This window comes from Priapulus caudatus, unplaced genomic scaffold (genome assembly GCF_000485595.1).
Source record: "Priapulus caudatus unplaced genomic scaffold, Priapulus_caudatus-5.0.1 Scaffold572, whole genome shotgun sequence".
NCBI classification, from domain to species: Eukaryota; Metazoa; Priapulida; class Priapulimorpha; order Priapulimorphida; family Priapulidae; genus Priapulus; species Priapulus caudatus.
This window is the reverse complement of record NW_014577633.1, coordinates 144,784-169,492: the sequence shown is the minus strand read 5'-3', so window position 1 is coordinate 169,492 and position 24,709 is coordinate 144,784. Positions and strand designations below refer to the sequence as shown.

Genomic DNA, 24,709 nt, shown 5'->3' with positions numbered 1-24,709 from the left:
ATAAACCAATGCTAGGTATTCAGTTCAATAATGACCGAGAACAAATCTGTTTTCAGAAAGGGCTGTGCAGTACTACGTAGATAGAATCGGTTTAACTTTGGCATTGACTCTCTTAAGCTCGCGTAATTTCATTGTCATACTATTTATATTAAACGTTAACAAACGATAAAAGTATCCTGCTACCTATATACACAGCGGAGATAAGTAATGGGTTATATACTGCGACAAACAATATTCCATTGTAACTGGTGAAAAGGTTTTTAATTGGGCAGAGATGTAGGGATGCAAATGATGCGAGCGAAAGTATATTCGCGACATAGAAACAGATTTCGAAGACGTGCGAACATCTGTGTCCTTCCATGCGACGCGACGTACATGAAGATATTGTGATTTCTAGTGAGGTCAGCAGCCGTAAAATAGTCATTAGCGTTCGCAAGAAAAGCAGCAATATAAACAAGAACAGGAGTGGCAATAGCCCTGGTTCTCACCATCAGCGGATACTCCGAACGGCTGTTGTGCTGAAGGTAGAGCCACCGACAGCGATCGCCGCACGGGTTGAGAGAGTAGGTGTATCTTCCTTTAGAGGACTATCTAGGGAGAGGGAGGGGAGGCTAGAGAAAGAGAGAGAGAGAGAGAGAGAGAGAGAGAGAGAGAGAGAGAGGAGAGAGAGATGAGAGAGAGAGAGAGAGAGAAGGAGAGGAGAGAAGAGAGAGAGAGAGAGAGAGAGAGAGAGGAGAGAGAGAAGAGAGAGAGAGAGAGAGAAGAGGGCGCGAGTGTGACTCGAAACGTAACGTGCGTTGGGCAGTCAGAGTTTGGAGTTTTCAGGCTGTGCTATGTATCCAGTACCGTATTATACTCATGTGTGTATGTAGAATAAAACCTCTTTATATTTTATACACCATACGTGACTCTTTGGATCATCTCTGATTGCTGATTGTACGGAAGACGTACATTTCCACCATTACACCATATATGCGCGTGCACATGTTCATGGTACGCACACGCCCTATCAAAATCAGAATTAGTTAGTTAGTTAGTTATTACGCAGTTTAGTTTAGAATTAGTTAGTTACGCAGAATGAGCTAAAAACAGAAATCCTTTACTCTGCTGCGTGCCTCGTCAATTGATCCGAATCCAAACTAGTACGTGTTAATGAGGCTGATAGGGTCTATGTCCCCCAGGGTACTGCCGGAACGTACCCTGGGTACGGTCCGGTATACCGGAACGTACCCTGGTAACTATCTAGCTGATATGGTTAGGGTTAGTGTTAGGGTTAGGGTTAGAGTTAGAGTTAGGGTTAGAGTTAGGGTTATGGTTAGGGTTAGGGAGTAGGCGTAGGTAGACTCGTTAGTGGAGTAGGCGAGGTACGGTCCGGCATATTAGATAGTAGTATTTAGTTTACCCCAGGGTACGTTCCGGCAGTACCCTGGGGGACATAGACCCTATCAGCGTTAATGAGTATGCTCTTACACAGTGAATCCCATCCGTGCACGAATCATGATGTAATGCCTTCGCTATGCGCTCGTAAGCTTCGTGCATGCGTGTCGGCGGCCAAATTACCATACCTCCTCGATATGGGTGTGAAAGTGGCTGTCGAAGCATGTTTTACGTTAATTTTGCCTAAAGGATCTAGGGGGCGCGCTACTGTGGAATTCTAGAGTAGGTTTAAATTAGGTAAAAAAAATGTAAAGTCGGTAAACTAAACTAGGTTACAAAATTCGTGTTCGTCACACCAGTTTAACATGCCTATGGTGGTTAACAATCTACTCATGGTGGTAAAGATAGATAGGAGATATAGACCTATATAGACATATCATGTCTTCGAGTATGGGTAACACGGACATTTGGTACAGCGATCTTAGTGTCATAGGCCTCCTAAAGGGGCAGCCAGGTGAGAGAATGTTTATGTCGGTGTTTTATCTTATCAAATAAACCACGGAGTGGCTCAATAATTATGATCAACGCGGCCGCCTCTATTTCGTTATGAGCGGTCCCTCTCTATGTGACTCATATGTGACTAATTTCTGATAAATCACAGTAAACCCCATATATAACAGACTGAATCACACGTGGATGTTAGCATTTAAAAATAAAACAACAGTACAGTAACAGTGAATTGCATGACTATATTACCAATGAGAAATTTCGTTCCGAAATCGCTTTGCGTACGTCCACCGCAAGAATCCACCCCCAGCGTTAGATAATTGATCCGACAAGAATAATGTTTTATTTCGAGGCAACACATATGGGTTACATAATTTGTGAAATCTCGACGAACTAGAGATGTAAGAATGACTGCCGCCGTGTATACAGTTAAAGATTCCGACATTACACGTTACTGCCTTGCCAACATCGTTGTACAAAACATCGTTTACAAACGTCGTACCGATAGTTATACTTTCTTGGTAAAATCTTGAAATAAACGTGATCCCGAGCGATTTTGCCTGCCTGCCACACATGCATAGGTAGGTTTGCTTTGCCAATCTTAAAATGATTTTAAAAAAATCCCTAGATTACCCTTTGCAGTCCTATTTAAAGGGAATGCCATAGGCGTAGTGCCAATGAATGGAGGTGCGTAGAATTAGCGGTGAATAATATTTACAGATTCTATCAATCTGACATTAAACCCAAATGTTAATGATAGAGTTCTCTTACCTCTTAGAATGAGAACATACTCTATCCGGTATGTTCTGTATATACAGAATCAGATATATCGCGCTTCTACGCTATATAACGTAATAGGGAGACGTTACTAAAAGCATATATTATTCGAAAAGTCTACTATATTCGTTTACTCTATCGTCTTCTGCGTTAAAGCACTAGGAACATGTGTACTTTTGGTGTTATGCTAGGATACGCCCAGCTTAATGATTCTGTGCAAAATACTATAACAGGGTGTTTGCTGTCTATACACATCATGAACTCATCTATAACACAGAGCCTATTGGTTTAGATCCAGTTTTTTTTATTAAGATATATGGAAACAGCTCTAATAACTGAATAGTTTGTTATATATTACTGTATTATACTAACATAGAGTTGTTTCACTATACACAGAATGATATTTATGCAGAAATAATGTATCGCACAATCACATGCCTAATTGACTCCATCACTAACCTAAACGTCTATTTATTTTGTTCCAACGAATTCATTAAGTGCTTGGATTAAATGAATACAAATGAATATATTACATGTTTTACATGTTCATTTATAAGGATAAAAATAGATATGTTCTAGACTACTTAATCAATGTTACAACATAATGAGCTACTGTCTTACATTTATTATTGAGATATTATTAATAGAGTTTATTTGTGTTCACTTTTACAGATTTACTACGAATACACTATATGTGCACTCTCCGTTTATAGGTATATTACAAAACGACCCCATTAAAAGTTCCCATTGATATATATATATATATATATATCTACAATTTAACAAACAGACGTAAAACTGTACGCAACTTCATATCAAGCGGTAAAATGGTGGTTTACGTTAACAGCCAGGTCAAATCGTGGTTGCAACGTTCATCATCAAAATCTTTTCGCTTCTGCGTATGCTTTTTTTCATTTACATATGCAGGAAAAGATAAAATAAAATAATCGTTACGGGTCTAATCAGACACTAGACAATGTATTAATGAGAACCGGATAAAGTTGAAAAAGAAGAAGTAAAAGACAAAGAAAGAAAGAAAGAAAGCAGAAGCTATTGATACCAATAAGCAACTAACTGCAGCGGAACATAATGTCAGCATGCCCGGACATGGAGCACCTCATTCTTAGAGTTAAACTCAACCATGTCTAATAATAGCACCTAATACAACGTAATTATATGACTATGTATTACGTGGCTATAAATGTGTCATGGCATCACGCCTTTCTATATCAGCAAACATGCAACGCAATCGTAAATTCAGGCTTTATCTGAAATTTTACCGATAAATCAACACAATATATCTAGTAGATATATATAGATGTATGTATTTTGGTCACGTTTATACAAACTAAATCATATAGATGTAAGAATGAATGATTTTTGATTCTCCGGGATAATTTTGTTTTTAAGCTGCTGATGTTATATAAGATATACGTTTGACTCATATCCAACATAAACTAATTGTGCCGGCGATAAATGCATCTAGAGAAAAAAGCGGGGAAACAATTGTGCCTGATGGAAAGTATGAAACGCAAGTCGAGGACACATTATTTTCGTGTTTACTTCGAGATCTTGGTGACTCGAATAATGATCACGATTTTAGTGCCACTTATATCTATATGCTGTGTATTACGGCAAGACAGGGGCGTTATATTTTCAACTATCATTCATCGTACCGGCGACGCACATACATGAAGTATATCCACAGGAATTACCAATTCACTTCTAGGTGAAACTACTTCTTCGCCGCACATCTGAAAATCTCTTTTCAAATCGTACGCTTTTTTTTCTTCGACCAGCGCGATCAGCTGATATAGATGGCGACGACACGTCATGGTGAACGTCGGCAACGAGGTGTAGTTGCTGGTTCTGCTGCACCGTCTCGGAACCCAATCCCTCCTCGCCAGCATGTTTCGTTAGTACCGCACTTTCATCTGTTTCGTCTACAGCAGCGAAGGCGGCATTTCCGTACGCTGTGCTCCTCTTTCTTGCCACGTCGCTACGACGTCTCGTATTGTTGGCGAGAACGTTAGTGCCGTCGTCGCCGTCATAGTCGTCATCGTCGTCGTCGTCGTCGTCGTCGTCGTCGTCGTCGTCGTCGTCGTCGTCGTCGTCGTCGTCGTCGTCGGTCTCTTCGCGCTGTTTGAACGCGATCGCGCTGCTTTTGCGTCGCATCTCCGCGTAGTATGGGTTGGGGTTAGTCTTCTCGTCGCTGAACCGTCTCATGATCCCCTTCGTTGTTTCGTTAGACGAAATCTGCAAGGTACTCACGCGTCTTTTGAACTCGGCGAAAGCCTCAGGTTTCATGGTCATGCGACGGAAAATCTTATTCTCTTTGGGCCCCTATAAAGACGGGAAGAACTTAGATAAAAGAACCACTGAGGACGTAAAACACTTGAGGTTTATACGATCAATGCCATGGGAAATGGCGCTTACGAGGAGAAACGCTTCAATGTCAGGAAGAAGGCAACGAAATAGAAGAATAAGATAAAAGAAAAACAAGAAGAAGAAGAAGAAGAAAGGAAAGAAAGAAAGAAAGATGAAGAAGATGAAGATGAAGAAGAAGAAGAAGAAGAAGAAGAAGAAGAAGAAGAAGAAGAAGAAGAAGAAGAAGAAGAAGAAGAAGAATTAGCTATCTATCGACAACGCACAGAGGATTATTTAAAAAGAACATCTGATTTTTGAAAAGCATATTTGTAAAATGTGTATTTTTACATGTAAAGCAATCATTATTAACTCCCCTATTATTATTAAACTCATAGTCGATAATCTTGTTTTTGAACAAGATAAAAACACAAATTATCTAATTTAGAAGCAATATGAATTGAACTATTAGTTGACACTATATTACACTTATATAATATTACTAATATTACACACAATAAGTATTGTGTTGAATGTAAAACATGTAAAACATTACAATATAATTATTACATAAATATAAGTAATATAAATTCATTGGAAAATAATTCAACAATTTAAATTTTAACTATACATAGTTAAGACGTTCACACCTAAACTCCCTTTTTGATAGTTTACATTTTGTTAAATAATGCGAGTACTACCTACCGTGGCACAGTCACTTATCGCCTTATAAAGTATTTCGTGGTTCATTATTTTTCGTTTTTCATCTGTTTTCACTGAAATCTGACCGGCGAAGGAATGCATGACTCGTGGCGCCTCCCAGTGATGGATAACTTACCGTTAAGTCAAGCTCGCCCGTTTTGATCATCTGTAGTCGCTTTACCAATGCTTCCTCGTAGTTAACTATCGTTTGCCGCCTTTGTTTCGGGCGGTTTGCCATATTAACGATGGTCAGTCTTCGTCCATTCTCATCCACGGGAATCTCGTCATCTGGCCGTAATCCTAGCGAGTAATGCCATATCATTTTTTGATTATCACCACTATTGAATTAGTGCAATGTTTATAGCTTCACTAATGACCGCGTCACATTAGTACAGAGGATACGCTAAATCACAAGATAGGCATCTTATTAGAACGTCTAACGGGAGGTATTCGTGAGTATTGGCGATTGGCGTAATATAGTAGTTGGCCCAACTGCATTCGCGTTCGTCTTCGTCCGCGCCTGCGATAGTTTGCAGTTCCTTGACAAAGCTCTACACCGTTCATGTTACCGCTTGTTTATTCTTTGGTGTTTCCCACCACATGTCCGTAAGGGCTACGATGTGACTCATTGTTGTCCATCTATCGCAAATGATTGGTGTGATTTACAGTACAACTATACGATGTCAAGTTTAAACAGTAGAGCGTACTTACGTACGCTCTCCGCTGTAAATTGTGCTACTATAAATCCAAGCAATGCTGCCAATCCACGCGTGCAGACTCTCACTATGTTTTTCGTGTGATCCCCCATATTAGTCTATGTAGCCACCAATATTGTTAAGACATGCACCAAGTTATAGACTTTCAAGTACTTGACACTTTGAGGCGCCCATCTAAGGATTCGACTATATTAATGAATCGTTAACCCTTTAACGCTCTATTAAATATGTCCGTTTTCAAACTCATTTCCACTTCAAGAATGAACAGAATTAAGTCTAATTCTATCGTTAACACGAATCGCCAGCGAGTTACCTGTGTAAAAACATGGCCAACTAAGCTGCACTAGTAAGATTAGCACGTAGAAGACGAGGAGAAGAACCCGATAGGTTCCAAGAGGATCTTCTCGCACTGGAGTTCGTCCGAACGGCCAAGTAATATCGAGTTCGTTAATCTGCAGTTAAGAGCCCAGCAGTTATGATGAGAAGACCGTTGGCCATCGAGAAGAAGAAGACGGCTTTGTTACGCAGATTCCTTAGTGTCAACATCTACTTTAGCCTTCTCCTCCTTCTCCTCCTCATCAGTCTATACGAATGAAAACAGATTCATTAACGTCGTCTGTAACTGTCCTTACGTCCTTACTTGATATGTTCTATTGAATATATATATTAATATTATATATATATATATATATATATATATACTGGCTACCAATTATTCACAAAATCATCTATTTCCAGTAAATTCGTCCTAATTACTCCAATGATAACAGCGGACTGCAGTTTACTAGAGCAAGCCCGTTAATTGGAAATTCACTAGATGCGTGATCGATTTAGTTTGTCGATATAGTTGGGGCAATAAAGATGTAATTGCTTCTAATCGAAATGCGTTTCTTCTCACCAGTTTTGACGAGTACAGGTAGCGTGCTATGAGACCCTTCCAGAATTTGACATCTTCTTCTTCTAGGTTGGTGTAAACGCCATCCTCCATACAGTCATCAGTTATCCAGTCGGGATTCTGCAGGTCATCTAACGATAGATTTTCCTCGTTGCTCTCTGACGACTCTGTAAGAATCACTTAAACGCATCAAATAACATAAAGTCACCCGTTATACGGGCGAGAGTCTCGACTCTAAATTGTGAATTATTATTGTGGCTTTGTGAATTCACATAGTATCGTTGCGATTTAGAGACTTGCCATCGTCCTGTGGATGCTCTATTAGCTGACCCAAGGACAGTGCTTTCATCTTGAGCAACAAGCATTTGAATTGGAACGCTTGACGTTCGGGTACAATGCAGCAAGTTAGTTTGCAACATTCGGCCACAGGTGATTTGCACATAGGCACCGTCTTCTTCTCTTTTGCTTTTGTTTGGTTTAAGAATATTTAGAAACTGCCAGGGGGCTGTAGACTTTTGTTTCTCCTCTACTTTCTTAATTTTTTCCTTGGCTAGATCTTCTTTGATTTCTGCTTTTGCATTTTGTTTCTGCGACCTGGCCCAAAGAAATTATCGTTATTGTATTTTAACTGAATAATTAAGCTAAAATCTAACTAAATGTTATGTTAAAACCAGTTCACTCTTTAAACTAACAGCGAGTTATTCTTTATACTGTTCTTGTACTTTTTTCTCTTTATTTAATCGTTGTAAAAGATGAAGATCATTAAAGAACATGAGTTATCCATAAACTATACTGGTTTGTCATCTAATACAACTCATTATACCTCTCGCTGTGCCCCCAAGAAACATTGTTCAGATTGCAGATAGAGTAGATAATGAGCAGCATGTACATAGATGGAACGGAGTATGAAGTAGAGCACAGAAGTGAGGAAGACAGTTCATCACCTCCTCAGGATGCATAAACCCAGCCAATAAAGTTAGCACCTGTAAAATGTTACAGACAATGCCTCTATGTAAGTAAGCAATCTTTCTCATTCTAAGAAAACCTCCTATAGGTTAAGAATGCAAAAAAACTTTTTTTGTTCAGAGACATTATTTGTACAAAAAACTGGCCAACTAAATACAAAATAACAAAATAACAAAATAGCTAACATTATTGTTAGGCATTTCAATTTTGTACGATAACAAACAGTATTAAATTATTGATAATCAGTAGTGTTCATGCACATATATTTTTGATATTAAAAAAAGTAGAATATGTATTTTAAACTATTCACTACAGCTTTATTAACACGAATCAAAGGCATATAGACTGTTTATTTGCGCTCTTGTTATCTGCTCCCGAATATTTGGCTTAATTAAGATCCATTACATTCCTGCACCAGCTGTTCTTTCTAATATGCACACGAAAGAGATCGCCAGCCGTATATCGTGATGTTTTCCGCATTTACTAACCGATTATCAAAATAGGTGCACAAACGCTGTTGCGCGAAGTAGTCCATCGGTTTGGATCTTGTATCGCCATGCCGATGATAACGGTCATCATAACGAAGCCAGTAACAATGGAGAGCACTGCAGCATACTTTAAGCCTGTTGATGAATTCAACACAATAAATAATTAAGACAGCAGCAAAAAAGGTTGAAACGAGGCGACTAATAATATCCATTCCGATCCGCCTTATATGTTTTAACATTTACACGGGTTAATAACTGTCACTTTATGTAGTTCATCCTGTGGAAGTCAAGTAATGTTTCAGATGAAGCTTAACGTTGACTCTTAATTAGTAAAATGACACCATAAATCATTGAGAATCATTTTCTTGAAAAGAAATTTTCATAATCAACCGTGTGGTTTCAGCCACGGGGACTTTTGGAATTATTAGTCCATGTGATATAAGTAAAATCGTTGCTGCGACGTTTCGGCAATTTGTCTATGGCTCACGCCGACGGTCTGTGGGAACGGCAGCGAAGTTTAATTACGTTACACTCACCTGTACGTCCGACTTCGCGGTAAGACATACGAAGAAGAATCCGAAGACAGGAATGAAGTTAAGGAAGAATGCCGTCCAGATGTCGATGTCGAATGCTCCTGACAGTGCACCTACCAACATCATGAACGTCGTTCCGGGTCCAATGATACTGCTAGACAGCATCACTACTTGGTAGATGATGTACCTGTACCGTACCGTAATGAGATTTGATTACAGGTTGAGACTCACATCTTACCTTGAATTGTGGTTGGTAGTGTGTAAGCCTACGTGTTTTTATAGACACCTCTAGGGATAACTCTCTCTGTTTACCAATAATACGCATCACCATTATTTTGTTTATTTATACCGTATCGGAAGTTATAATAAACCCATAAGTGTCATCTAGGGTGGTCATAATAATAATAATAATATAATAATAAAATAAATAATAATAATAATAATAATAATAATAATAATAATAATAATAATAATAGTTAAATATAATAATAATAATAATAATAATAATAATAATAATAATAATAGAATATAATGAATAATAAAATAATAATAAATCATCTCATAATAGCGAAGTCTCCTGGCCCAGACAAGCTGCACATCTGGATAACATTTAATGCCCTCCATAAACAACTAACCATGGGCCTTTGAATGACACCATCAAGGATCCAAGCAATAGCCCTAAGTGGTTGACATCAGGAATCACTTTCCTTCTTTCAAAAGGCAAGGATACAAAAAAACCTAAAAACTATCGACCAATCACTTGCCTGCCTACCACCTACAAGATTCTCACTGCCTGCCAATCAGCAACCGCCTCTACAAACTTACAGAGAGCGACATTCTCACAGATGAGCAGAAAGGCTGTAGAGAGCAGTCTAGAGGGTGCAAAGACCAATTCTCATTAGTAACATGATTGTGAGCATGGCCAAAAAGCTCAAGAGGAACTAGGAAGGCGTGGATTTGATTATAAGAAAGCCTTCGACAGTGTCCCACATTCCTGGATTCTCGCAGCATGAGAATCTACCGTGTGTCACCAACCATCATTCAGTCATGGAAGCTTACATGAAGAAATGGAAGACTGAAATGCTCCTCTTCACTCAAGGAGGCTGCCTCAGGACAGAAGATATTCTCAATCAAAGAGAGGAATCTTCCAGGGTGACTCGCCTCTCTCCCCTCCTATTCTGCTTAGCACTAACACCGCTTACCAACATGTTGAATAGACAGGCCTGGGATTTACAGTCGATAAACACAATACCATCAGCCACCTGCTCTACATGGATGACCTTAAACTGTTCACCAAGAACGAATACGAGTTGGAGCAGGCTTGGTAACAGTCAAAGCATTCAGTGATGACATCAAATGGAGTTTGGCTTGGAAAAGTGTGCAACCGCCAATCTTAAAAGGTGGTAGCTAGAAAAAGTCGAAATATTGAGCTAATGACAGACAGCCCTACAAAGTCTAAACACGAGGACACCTACAAAATATCTTGGTGTAGACGAAAGTGATGGTATTCAGCATGCAAAGATGAAGGAGAACATTGCTAAGGAGTCTATCGCCGAGTTCGCCTACGTTCTCAAGTCTGAGCTCTGCTTAAAAACAAGATAACAGCGATCAATAGCCTGGCACTCCCAGTCCTTACAGCTTCGGGGTGATCAACTGGCTGCGATCAGATATCGAAAGGATGGATCGCAAGACAAGAAAGCTACTAACCATGCACGGTCTCCATAACCCAAAAGCAGATGTAGGGCGACTGTACATCAAGAGGCAAAATGGTGGTCGTGTCTCAGTGAACTGATGTCTGGTACAACACTGCCATTGTAGGTCTAGGCGACTACAATCGAGCTAAGGAAGACAAATTACAAAGCTTATCAAAATTCATCAGTCTGGAATATCAAACACGCTCTCTTACGCGAGGCTAAAGAAATCAAAGCCAAGTACTTGTCTATCAGCCCGCCAGCCAAACCTCAACAAAGCAGAGACTGAAGACCAATATAGAAGCAGGAGAAGATCGAGGTATTGAAGAACAAGCCTTTGCATGGAAGCATTCTACAAGAACCTCGACAGGCCATTTGTCGACAAGACTGCAAGCGTTGCCTGGCTCAGTATTCCGGGCTCAAAGGGAGACAGAAAGCCTGATCATTGCAGCTCAGGACCAAGCTCTCAACACCAGATACCATCAACGCAAGATCCTCAAGCAACAGGTCAACAGCAAGTGCAGAATGTGCAGCAAAGCAGAGGAGACTATCAGCACATCATTTCCGGATGGGACAGTGCTGGCCCCAACCGAGTACATAAATCGCCATAACAGTAGCCAGCTATCTGCACTGGTCAATCTGCAGTGAACTTGGTGAGCAAGTACCTGACAAGTGGTATGAACATACTCCGAGACAGTTACCAACATCGGAGATACACATAATGTGGGGATGGCGGTTCAGACAGATCGCACGATACCTGCAAACCGCCCTGATATATGTGCTCCACAACAGGAAGAAAAACGATGCCTGTTGATTGACGAGCCGTACCAGATGACTCTAACATTATTGGTAAAGGAAAGGGACAAACTCACCAAGTACAAAGATCTGGAGATTGAAATTAGGAGGATGTGGAATACAAAGACGAGAATTGTACCAGTGGGTGGTTGGAGCCCTTGGCTCTCTAAAGAATGGTTTTGAGAAGAACCTTAAGGAAATCCCTGGCAACACACTGCCCAAGAAGTGAAAAAATCGCACTACTGGGAACAGCACACATCCTGCGAAAAATTCTGGATTGAATCCTATGTCCCAGGTTGGGACACGGTCAACCCAGAAGCCACCGGCTAATGCCTGGATCCACTTGGAAATAATAATTAATAATAAGAAGAAGAAGAAGAAGAAGTGCAGAAAATCGCCTATATCAAGGCCACACCGGCTATAATGCCGTGATCCACTTTGGAAATAATAATAATAATAATAATTAAAAGTATTACTACTAACTACTACTACTACTACTACTACTACTACTACTACTACTACTACTACTACTACTACTACTACTACTACTAATTACTACTAGAATCGCCCGCTTCAAAAGCTCGATGCCGCTTAGACTAGTTTCCCAGTCATATGACGAGCAGAACCGAAATGCATTGCATCTCGGATGAATCGGACATGTAGCCAAATTGTGTCATTAATGTCATTGTGTCATTGTGTCATAATGTCATTGTGTAATTAGACATACTACTATTACTACTACATTGGTACACGTGAACACGTATCGACATTTCTGACCCGAAAGACATCGTATCGTTCTTGCTGACAACGTTCTTGTAGTCAGCCAACAGGTCTACGATGTTGGCCATTGTAGATGGCACCCAGCGTCGGCGCTGTTTGAAGAAATCGAAGAAACCCTCAGGCGCATTCGTGAAAGCGTCGGCGGCTGCCGAGTATTCCACCCTGTATCCCTGCTGCAGTAGCAGCGTGCAGAGCCACCTATCTTCGCCTATAAAATCACAGTTCATATTGCTTCGTAAATAAGCACAAGTTACACACAGGGCCCGATTTAGACATGTGGAGGCCCCTTGGGCAGCCATCATTTGTGGAGGCCCACCCTACCTTAGAAAGAATACTAAAAACTAAAAGGTAACAAGACATAGATACATATCATGTGTGTAGGGCTATCTTGCAAAATAAAAAAGTTAACTGCAATAAGAGAGCGAATATTGGCTACGTTGAACCGTTGGTACGTTTCTCCCTGTAGTTGACTATACCATTCACAAACAAATACAATATGGGTTATGCCGCTATGTCCTACGTATGTAAGATGTAAAATGCGCACAATAACGGTTTGGTTTTGATTGATACGGGTTGCGTGCATGTCATTCAGGTCAGCCTATATTTTTCCTTAACATTAAAAAAAAAAATCAAATATGTGGAGGCCCCTGGTTTGTGGAGGCCCGTGGGCAGCTGCCCACTCTGCCCACTCCTAAATCGGGCCCTGGTTACACAACACTATAGAAGCGCGCCTTTTAACAAATGTGTTGACACACGATTGTTGTCCCGTGCTATTCTTACATAGTTATTATACGTTGTAGTGATGTTATTTGGGGGGGGGGGGTTAAATGTTGATCGGGTGCTGTCGTCGTTTATTATGCTGTTTAAATTATTGCTAACACGACGTTAATTTTGTTACGAAACATTTGGTTATATATTTCATAGTTTGAAACGTACATTGCATTTGGCGGCTCTTTTTTGCCTGGAATTGCCTCCTTTAACTGCCGGGAATTTGCCGAATGTTATAGTAGAGATTATGAATACTGTTACGTAAACTACGTATACGAGCTCAAACAGGTGATTCTGCAGGTCATCTAACGATAGATTTTCCTCGTTGCTCTCTGACGACTCTGTAAGAATCACTTAAACGCATCAAATAACATAAAGTCACCCGTTATACGGGGAGAGTCTCGACTCTAAATTGTGAATTATTATTGTGTTTGTGAATTCACATAGTATCGTTGGATTTAGAGACTTGCCATCGTCCCGTGGATGCTCTATAGCTGACCCAAGGACAGTGCTTTCATCTTGAGCAACAAGCATTTGAATTGGAACGCTTGACGGTTCGGGTACAATGCAGCAAGTTAGTTTGCAACATCGGCCACAGATGATTGACATAGGACCGTCTTCGTTTTCTTTGCTTTTGTCTGGTTTAAGAATATTTAGAAACTGCCAGGGGGCTGTAGACTTTTGTTTCTCCTCTACTTTCTTCATTTTTTCCTTGGCTAGATCTTCTTTGATTTCTGCTTTTGATTTTGTTTCTGCGACCTGCATGGCAAAGAAATTTATCGTTATTTATTTAACTGAATAATTAAGCTAAAATCTAAACTAAATGTTATGTAAAACCAGTTCACTCTTTAAACTAACAGCGAGTTATTTCTTTATACTGTTCTTGTACTTTCTTTCTCTTTATTTAATCGTGTAATGAAGATGAAGATCATAAAGCACATGAGTTATCCATAACTATACTGGTTTGTCATTATACCAACTCATTATACCTCTCGCGTGCCCCAAGAAACATTGTTCATATTGCAGATAGAGTAGATAATGAGCAGCATGTACATAGATGGAACGGAGATGAAGTAGAGCAAGAAGTGAGGAAGACAGTCCATCACCTCCTCAGGATGCATAATCCCAGCAATAAAGTTAGCACCTGTAAAATGTTACAGACAATGCTCTATGTAAGTAAGCAATCTTTCTCATTCTAAGAAAACCTCCTATAGGTTAAGAATGCAGAAAAAACTTTTTTTGTTCAGAGACATTATTTGCTACAAAAAACTGGCAACTAAATAACAAAATAACAAAATAACAAAATAGCTAACATTATTGTTAGGCATTTCAATTTTTTACGATAACAAACAGTATTAAATTATGATAATCAGTAGTGTCATGCACATAGATGTTGATATTAAAAAATTGTAGAATATGTATTTTAAACTATCACTACAGCTTTATTAACACGAATCAAAGGCATATAGACTGTTTATGCGCTCTTGTTTATCTGCCGGAATATTTGGCTTAAATAAAGATCTATACATCCTGCACCAGCTGTTCTTTCTAATATGCACCACGAAAGAGATCGCAGCGTATATCGTGATGTTTTCCGCATTTACTAACCGAATATCAAATAGGTGCACATCGCTGTTGGCGACAGTAGTCCATCGGTTTTGATCTGTATCGCCATGCCGATGATAACGGCCATCATAACGAAGCAGTAAACAATGGAGAGCACTGCAGCATACTTAAGCTGTTGATGAATTCAACACAATACAATAATAAGACAGCAGCAAAAAAGGTTGAAACGAGCCGACTAATAATATCCATTCCGATCCCGCTTATATGTTTTAACAGTTACACGGGTTAATAACTGTCACTTTATGTAGTTCATCCGTGGAAGTCAAGTAATGTTTCAGATGAAGGTTAACGTTGACTCTTAATTAGTAAAATGACACCATAAATCATTGAGAATCATTTCTTGAAAAGAACCTTTCATAATCAACCCGTGTGGTTTCAGCCACGGGGACTTTTGGAATCATTAGTCCATGCGATATAAGTAAAATCGTTGCTCCGCTGTTTCGGCAATTTGTCTATGGCTCACGCCGACGGTCTGTGGGAACGGCAGCGAAGGTTAATTACGTTACACTCACCTGTACGTCCTCCTTGGCGGTAAGACATACGAAGAAGAATCCGATGACAGGAATGAGGTTAAGGAAGAATGCCGTCCAGATGTCGATGTTGAATGCTGCTGACAGTGCACCTACCATCATCATGAACGTCGTTCCGGGTCCAATGATACCGCTAGACAGCATCACTACTTGGTAGATGATGTACCTGTACCGTACCGTAATGAGATTTGATTACAGGTTGAGACTCACATCTTACCTTGAATTGTGGGTTGGTAAGTGTGTAAGCCTACGTGTTTTATAGACACCTCTAGGGATAACTCTCTCTGTTTACGCAATAATACGATCACCTATTATTTTGTTTATTATACCGTACTCGAAGTTATAATAAAACCCCATAAGTGTCATCTAGGGTGGCATAATAATAATAATAATAATAATAATAATAATAATAATAATAATAATAATAAGTAATAAATAATAATAATAATAATAATAAATAATAATAATAAATAATAATAAATTAATAATAAATAATCATATCAAATAGGAAGTCTCCTGGCCGCAGACAAGCTGCACAACTGATAAGCATAACTATAAACACTAACCAGGGCCTTGAATGACACCATGCAAGGATCCAAGCAATATGCCCTAAGTGGTTGACATCAGGAATCACTTTCCTTCTTCAAAAGGCAAGGATACAAAAGAACCTAAAAACTATCGACCAATCACTTGCCTGGCCTACCACCTACAAGATTCTCACTGCTGCAATCAGCAACCGCCTCTACAATCACTTACAGAAGAGCGACATTCTCACAGATGAGCAGAAAGGCTGTAGAAGAGCGTCTAGAGGGTGCAAAGACCAACTTCTCAATTAGTAACATGATTGTGAGCATGGCAAAAAAGCTCAAGAGGAACCTAGGAATGGCGTGGATTGATTATAAAGAAGCTCTTCGACAGTGTCCACATTCCGGTATTCTCGCAGCCATGAGAATCACCCGTGTGTCACCACCATCCATTCATTCAGTTCATGGAACTACAATGAAGAAATGGAAGACTGAAATGCCTCTTCTCACTCAAGGAGGCTGGCCTCAGGACAGAAGATACTCAATCAAGAGAGGAATCTTCCAGGTGACTCGCTTCTCCCTCCTATCTGCTGTTAGCACTAACACCGCTTACCAACATGTTGATAGACAGGGCCTGGGATTTACAGTCGATAAACACAAACCATCAGCCACTGCTCTACATGGATGACCTTAAACTGTTCACCAAGAACGAATAGAGTTTGGAGCAGGCCTTGGTAACAGTCAAAGCATTCAGTGATTGACATCAAAATGGAGTTTGGCTTGGAAAAGTGTGCAACCGCAATCTTAAAAGGTGGTAAGGCTAGTAAAAGTCCGAAAATATTGAGCTTATGACAAGACACCTACAAAGTGCTAAACCACGAGAACACCTACAAATACTTTGTGTAGACGAAAGTGATGGTATTCAGCATGCAAAGATGAACGAGAACATTGCTAAGGAGCTATCGCCGAGTCGCCTAGTTCTCAAGTCTGAGCTTTGCTAAAAACAAGATAACAGCGATCAATAGCCTGGCACTCCCAGTCCCCGATGTACAGCTTCGGGGTGATCAACTGGCTGCGATCAGATATCGAAAGGATGGATCGCAAGACAAGAAACTACTAACCATGCACGGTCTCCATAACCCAAAAGCAGATGTAGGCGACTGTACATCAAGAGGCAAAATGGTGGTCGTGGTCTCATTGAATGATGTCTGCGTACAACACTGCCATGTATGGTCTAGGAGACACATCGAGCTTAAGGAAGACAAATTTACAAAGCTTATCAAAATCATGCAGTCTGGAATAATCAAACACGCTCTCTACGCGAGGCTAAGAAAAAAGCCCAAGTACTTGTTCTCTTCAGCCCGCCAGCCAACCTCAACAAAGCAGAGACTGAAGACCAATATAGAAGCAGAGAAGATCGAGGTATTGAAGAACAAGCCTTTGCATGGAAGATCCTAACAAGAACCTCGACAGCCATTTGTCGACAAGACTGCAAGCGTTGCCTGGCTCAGTAGTTCCGGCTCAAAGGGAGACAGAAGCCTGATCATTGCAGCTCAGGACCAAAGCTCTCAACACCAGATACCCAACCAAGATCCATCAGCAACAGGTCAACAGCAAGTGCAGAATGTGCAGGCAAAGCTAGAGGAGACTATCAGCCACATCATTCCGGATGACAGTGCTGGCCCCAACCAGAGCATAAATCCGCCATAACAAGGTAGGCCAGCTATCTGCAACTGCGTCAATCTGCAGTGAACTGGTGAGCAAGTACTGACAAGTGGTATGAACATACTCCGAGACCAGTTACCAACATCGGAGATACTACCATAATGTGGGATATGGCGGTCAGACAGATCGCACGATAACCTTGCAAACCCGCCCTGATATAGTGCTCCAACAACAGGAAAGAAAAACGATGCCTGTTGATTTGACGTAGCCGTACCAGAGTGACTCTAACATTATGTGAAGGGAAAGGACAAACTCACCAGTACAAAGATCCTGGAGATTGAAATTAGGAGGATGTGGAATACAAAGACGAGAATTGTACCAGTGGTGGTTGAGCCTCTGCGTCTCTAAAGAATGGTTTTGAGAAGAACCTTAAGGACATCTGGCCAACACACTGCCCAAGAAGTGCAAAAATCGCACTACTGGGAACAGCACACATCTGCGAAAAATTCTGGATTGAATCCCTATGTCCCAGGTTGGGACACGGTCAACCCAGAAGCCACGCGCTAATGCCGTGATCCAACTTGGAATAATAATAATAAAAGAAAAGAAGAAGAAGAGTGCAGAAATCGCCTAAATACAAGGCCATGCACCGGCTATAATGCCGTGATCCACTTTGAAATAAATATAATAATAATAATTAAAAGTAACTATACTAACTACTACTACTACACTACTACTACTACTATCTACTACTACTACTACTATAACTACTACTAATAACTACTACTACTACTACTACAATTACTACTAGAATCGCCCGCTCACAAAAGCTCGATGCCGCTTAGACTAGTTTAATCCCAGTCCAATGACGAGCAGAACCTGAATGCAGGATCATGTAGCCAAATTGTGTCATTAATGTCATTGTGTCATTGTGTCATAATGTCATTGTGTAATTAGACATACTACTATTACTACCTACATTGGTACACGTGAACACGTATATCGACATTTCTGACCCGAAAGACATCGTATCGTTCCTGCTGACAACGTTCTGTGTCAGCCAACAGGTCTACGATGTTGGCCATTTAGATGGCACCCAGCGTCGCGCTGTTTGAAGAAATCGAAGAAACCCCAGGCGCGATCAGTGAAAGCGTCGGCGGCTGCCGAGTATTCCACCCTATATCCCGGCTGCAGTAGCAGCGTGCAGAGGCCACCTATCTCGCCTATAAAATCACAGTTCATACTTGCTTCGTAAATAAGGCACAATTACACACCAGGGCCCGATTTAGACATGTGAGGCCCCTTGGGCAGCCATCATTTGTGGAGGCCCACCCTACCTTAGAAAGAATACTAAAAACTAAAAAGGTAACAAGACATAGAACATACATGTGTGAGGGCTATCTTGCAAAATAAAAAAGGTTTACATGAATAAAGAGAGCGAATATTGCTACGTTGAAAGCCGTTGGTACGTTTCTCGCCTGTAGTTGACTATACCAATTCACAAACAAATACAATATGGGTTATGCCGCTATGTCCTACGTATGTAAGATGTAAAATGCGCACAATAACGGTTGGTTTTGATTGATACGGGTTGCGTGCATGCATTCAGGTCAGCCTATATTTTTCCTTAACATTAAAAAAAAAAAATCAATATGTGGAGGCCCCTGGTTTGTGGAGGCCCGTGGCAGCTGCCCACATCTGCCCACTCCTAAAATCGGGCCCTGGTACACAACAGCTATAGAAGCGCGCCTTTTAACGAAATGTGTTGACACACGATTGTTGTCCCGTCTATTCTTTACATAGTTATTAATCGTTGTAAGTGATGTATTTGGGGGGGGGGTTAAATGTTGATCGGTGCTGTCGTCGTTTATTATGCTGTTTTAAATTATTGCTAACACGACGTTAATTTTGTTACGAAACATTTGGTTATATATTCACTAGTGAAACGTACATTGCATTTGGCGGCTCTTTTTGCCTGGAATTGCCTCCTTTAACTGCGCGGGAAATCGCCGAATGTTATAGTAGAGATTGTGAATACTGTTACATAAACTACGTATACGAGCTCAAACAGGTGTACATAGCGCTGTAATTTCATTATCCTACCCCTCTATCCATATATAGGCACGTATATACGCACGCACATACCACACACACACACACACACACACACACACACACACACACACACACACACACCACACAACACACACACCACGACAGAATTCGTGCGATGCATGAAAAGCGCGATACGTTACCCTCGCGCCTGGTGATAAACAACCGTAACAGTCTACGTACGTGCGCTAAATGATTATGATATCCAGTGACATTATGTAAGCCCGGCGCACACGTGAGTTATTTTACTCAAGTAAAATGACGCATGAGTCAAATTACTCAACGAAAATCCGCCGCACACGTGAGTAAAATGACGCATGCGTCAAATTACTCAACGAAAATTCGCCGCACACGTGAGTAAAATGACGCATGCGTCAAATTACTCAACGAAAATCCGCACACGTGAGTAAAATGACTCCTGAGTCATTTTACTTGAGTAAAATAACTCACGTGTGCGCCGGCGTAGGTAAATAATATTCGTGCATGCATGCGATGAAACGTTTAGAGGGAATTTAGGAGCGCACTTCGACGAGATGCACGATTACGACCAGGATGTACGGAGGACCATAATCTGGGTGTGCAAACGTTTTAAACAAACAATGTAATTTGTGCAGTGAAATAGACGCACACGAGATAAGCTATAACCTGATCGTGCGGCCGCACGCCATGCTGGGTGGAAGGTACAACAACGCACGCCCACGCACGCCCGCTCACACTCACTCGCTCGCACGCACGCACGAACACACACGCACGCACGCACAAGCACGACCAGCTATACCTTGATCATACTGCACGTAGTGCAGGGCCTCGCTGGAGGGCGTTGTGTATCGTTTCAGGACATTGGGCGCCAGCAGGGCGCTGGCACGGAACAGGCTGAAGCATCCCGGACTGCAGAGCACGCAGCCTAGCATGTGCTCGGTCGACTTCTGCAGCCAGTGTCCGATCGCGTACTCGAACTTCTGGTACCACACCATCGGGCCTGTCGGGTCGATAAACGCACTGAATCACACTGACACTGACAAACAACGCTACAACACTCGCGTGAGAAGAAGCGTTTTGCAGAAAGATCAGAAATGTGCCAAGCAGCGCGTCGTTTTGGTTGTTCGTGTAATAACTTGCACCAAGTACTAATTCACTAAATATCGTCTATATAAGTATCTCGACTGTGCCCAGCACGTAGTGCTATTTGCCAGCGGCTATAGCGTTCAGACGATCATAAAATAAAAATGTTAAATTAATAAAACAAAAATGGCACAATAGTTAGCCGTGCCATGCTTACACGAGATGGATTAGTGAAATATGATCCAACTACACATATGATTTCGCAATCGTATACCGCGATAGAAAATGATACGGTAGACGTTTTTTTGTAAAGCTGTATAATGTTCACTACCTCATCAATTGCAAAACCCGATGGCTAGCAATAAGATACGAATGTTGAAATAGCAAGACACATCTCTTAAGCTGAGTTTACACTATGGTCAAGTCGACGAAAAGTATATTCATGGAAATGTTTTTCAACGTTCTATCAACCTTTCTATGTGATGTTCAAAGTTTTTACGTTATCGCTGGCGAGTCGGCAAATGTTTCAACAATTGACCCGCACTGTGCGCACGGGGAGCCATGGATACGCATTTTTTCACGTATTAATTCGCGCCAGTGTGGAGCCGATAGCAGAAACGCGCTCTTTCCCTGGTTGGTGGTACGCACCTCTTGATTGCTATTATCGGAGTAGCTGAGTGACAATTACAATTAACTTGATCAACTCGCTGACCAAAAGTTGAGAAAATAGAACATGTTCTAAATTCTCAATCAGTTGCTATCAACTTGTTAACCGCTCAAATTTTACGTTTACACTGCCGACTTTCGGTAGATTACTAGAAATGTTTATCAGCTTGTCAACTTTTCAGCAAAATAGGCTACCCTATTAAATTTAGATGAACATCATTAGAAAATTACAAGCGAGACAGGTATAAACCATCTGGTGAACGAGTTTGGAGACCGAGTTGAAAGAGAATAGATATAACGCGTGGAATCTAATTATCGGGAAGAAGATAAATAATACTTTGCAATTAAAAAATATGTGATTCAGCATATTAAAATCACGAATTCGTTATGAGGGCACGAAATAGATTAATACATTTATCATAACAGATTATTAACAACAGGTAATTATAACTGTTTACCTGATCCGATCGGCTGAATTCTTCCGCACGCTGCGCCAAGACTCAAATTCCTTTTCATCAAGTCGACTAACGTGATTACTGCTGAGGGTTTGAAGTCCACATCTCCATCAAGAGCGAGTATATACGTATTATCACCAAACCTTTGTTTCGTATACGCATCAACATTCATCAGGTCGTATAGTCTATATCCGAGCAGATAGTACATGTACATGACCTGTAATAGGGAGAGCAAAATGTGATAAGTTCGTTGAGCAAATGAGCAATCGTTCGCAAGCACGCACGCACACACGCACGCACGCACATGCCATATCATTTTTTGATTATCACCACTATTGAATTAGTGCAATGTTTATAGCTTCACTAATGACGGTCACATAGTACAGAGGATACGCTAAATCACAAGATAGGCATCTTATTAGAACGTCTAACGGGAAGTATTCGTGAGTATTGGCGATTGGCGTAATATAGTAGTTGGCCCAACCTGCATTCGCGTCGTCTTCGTCCGCGCCTGGGATAGTTTGCAGTTCCTTGACAAGCTCTACACCGTTCATGTTACGCTGTTTATTCTTTGGTGTTTCCCACCACATGTCCGTAAGGGCTACGATGTGACTCATTGTTGTCCATCTATCGCAAATGATTGGTGTGATTTACAGTGCAACTATACGATATCAAGTTTAAACAGTAGAGGTACTACGTACGCTCTCCGCGTAAATTGTGCTACTAAATCCGAGCAATGCTGCCAATCCACGCGTGCAGACTCTCACTATGTTTTTCTGTGATCCCCCATATTAGTCTATGTAGCCACAATATTGTTAAGACATGGACCAAGTATAGACTTTCAAGTACTTGACACTTTGAGGCGCCCATCTAAGGATTCGATATATTAATGAATCGTTAACCCTTTAACGCTCTATAAATCTGTCCGTTTTCAACTCATTTCCATCAAGAATGAACAGAATTAAGTCTAATTCCTATCGTTAACACGAATCGCAGCGAGTTACCTGTGTAAAAACATGGCAACTAGCTGCACTAGTAAGATTAGCACGTAGAAGCCGAGGAAGAAGAACCCGATAGGTTCCAAGAGGATCGGCTCGCCACTGGAGTTCGTTCCGAACGGCCAAATAATATCGAGATCGTTAATCTGCAGTAAGAGCAGCAGTATGATGAGAAGACCGTTGGCCATCGAGAAGAAGAAGACGGCTTTGTTACGCAGATTGCTTAGTTCAACATCTAGTTTAGCCTTCTCCTCCTCCTCCTCCTCATCAGTCTATACGAATGAAAACAGATTCATTAACGTCGTGGTAACTGTCCTTACGTCCTTACAGATATGTTGCTATATATATATAGGTCCCCCGCACTCGACACTACAAGCCTATCGGTCATCCACGCGCTGTGATTGAATCTACACTGACCCGTCCGCAGCTTCGCCTAGTTAATCTATTATTTCCACTTGCTTTGAGCCTTTACAACGCCAGTGGAGATTAGAAGAGAAACGCAGCGTGACCAGAAGAAGCGACGATATAAGCAAGATACATACCACGTGCCCTCGCTGCTTAGTTTAAAGCACTGAAACCTGTTTTACATAACTTTTCACTTTCAGATTTCCGCTTTAATTAGTCTCTACCTTCGAATACATACACGATCGATACCCAATCTTCTCTGTCGGCATCCACGTCTGCACTCCACGCACAACCACATCCAACAGCCCAGCGAAGATCAAATCCGCAAGATCTAGCCTCCAACGGCAAAAGAATTCGCACGAAAGTCAGTATGTAGCAACTACAACAGTCTATCGCTCCTCACTCTGGCCACCTTTCTACATATTCCTTAAAGCCAGGACGAGATAGTCTAATCAGAAATCGAAGTAATCGCTTCCCTCTATTTCACCCTCATCCTGTCGGCCGTGAGTGGTGACCAAACTAAACTTGGCTGTCCTTGTACCGCCGTCACATGCCGTCTATCTAATTTCCCATCATATGCTTGGTTTGTTCTGCAAGGATGAAATGCCCCACTGTCGTCTTTGTGTCAGCCGTATAGAGGGCCATTCCCGCAGCTGTCTGTATCCGCCTACCTGGTCATTTAGCTTCCTGGCTAAAGTTCCAACGATTTACTAGTGTGATATACACTACACAGATATATCAATTTTAAATTGATATACTTTGAAACAACACCATCTTCGCAGTCAGAGACTCTCCCGTATTAAACGGGTTGACTTAATGTCATGCTGTAAGTGAGTGTCTTAGCAGAGTCGTCCCAGAAGTAAAGAAATACCGCGAGGAAAAATCTTCGTTAGATGCCCTAGGCAATCCCGACTGGATAACTGATGACTGTATACGGATGGCGTTTACCCACCACTAGAAGAAGAGCTGTCACATTCTGGAAGGGTCTCTAGCCGCACGCTACTGTCTCGTCAAAATCTGGTGAGCAAGAACACGCACATTTCGATTAGACCAGCCATTACATCTATTTTTTTATTTGTTTTATTTGTTTTATTTTTTATTTTTTTTATTTTTTATTTTTATTTGCCGCAACTATACGACAAACCTAATCGAATCACGCACTCTAGTGAATTTCAATTAACGGCTTCCTAGTCAACGTGCAGTTCCGCGTTATCAATTGAGTACATTAGGACGAATTTCCTGGAAATAGATGATTTGTGAATATTGGTAGCCAGTCATATATACTATAATACTATATTATATACATG

General features: G+C 41.0%; 1 protein-coding gene across 1 annotated transcript; it reads right to left on the bottom strand.

Moving 5' to 3' along the window:
* Positions 1-2,964: 2,964 nt before the first annotated feature.
* Positions 2,965-23,231, bottom strand: LOC106811766. Its single transcript, XM_014815486.1, has 4 exons — positions 23,004-23,231; positions 22,484-22,626; positions 5,864-6,027; positions 2,965-5,004 (listed from the first exon to the last, which is right to left on the bottom strand). Exons 1-4 carry the CDS (start codon positions 23,183-23,185, stop codon positions 4,387-4,389), a joined length of 1,107 nt encoding a protein of 368 aa, XP_014670972.1. The 5' UTR covers positions 23,186-23,231; the 3' UTR covers positions 2,965-4,386.
* Positions 23,232-24,709: the final 1,478 nt, after the last annotated feature.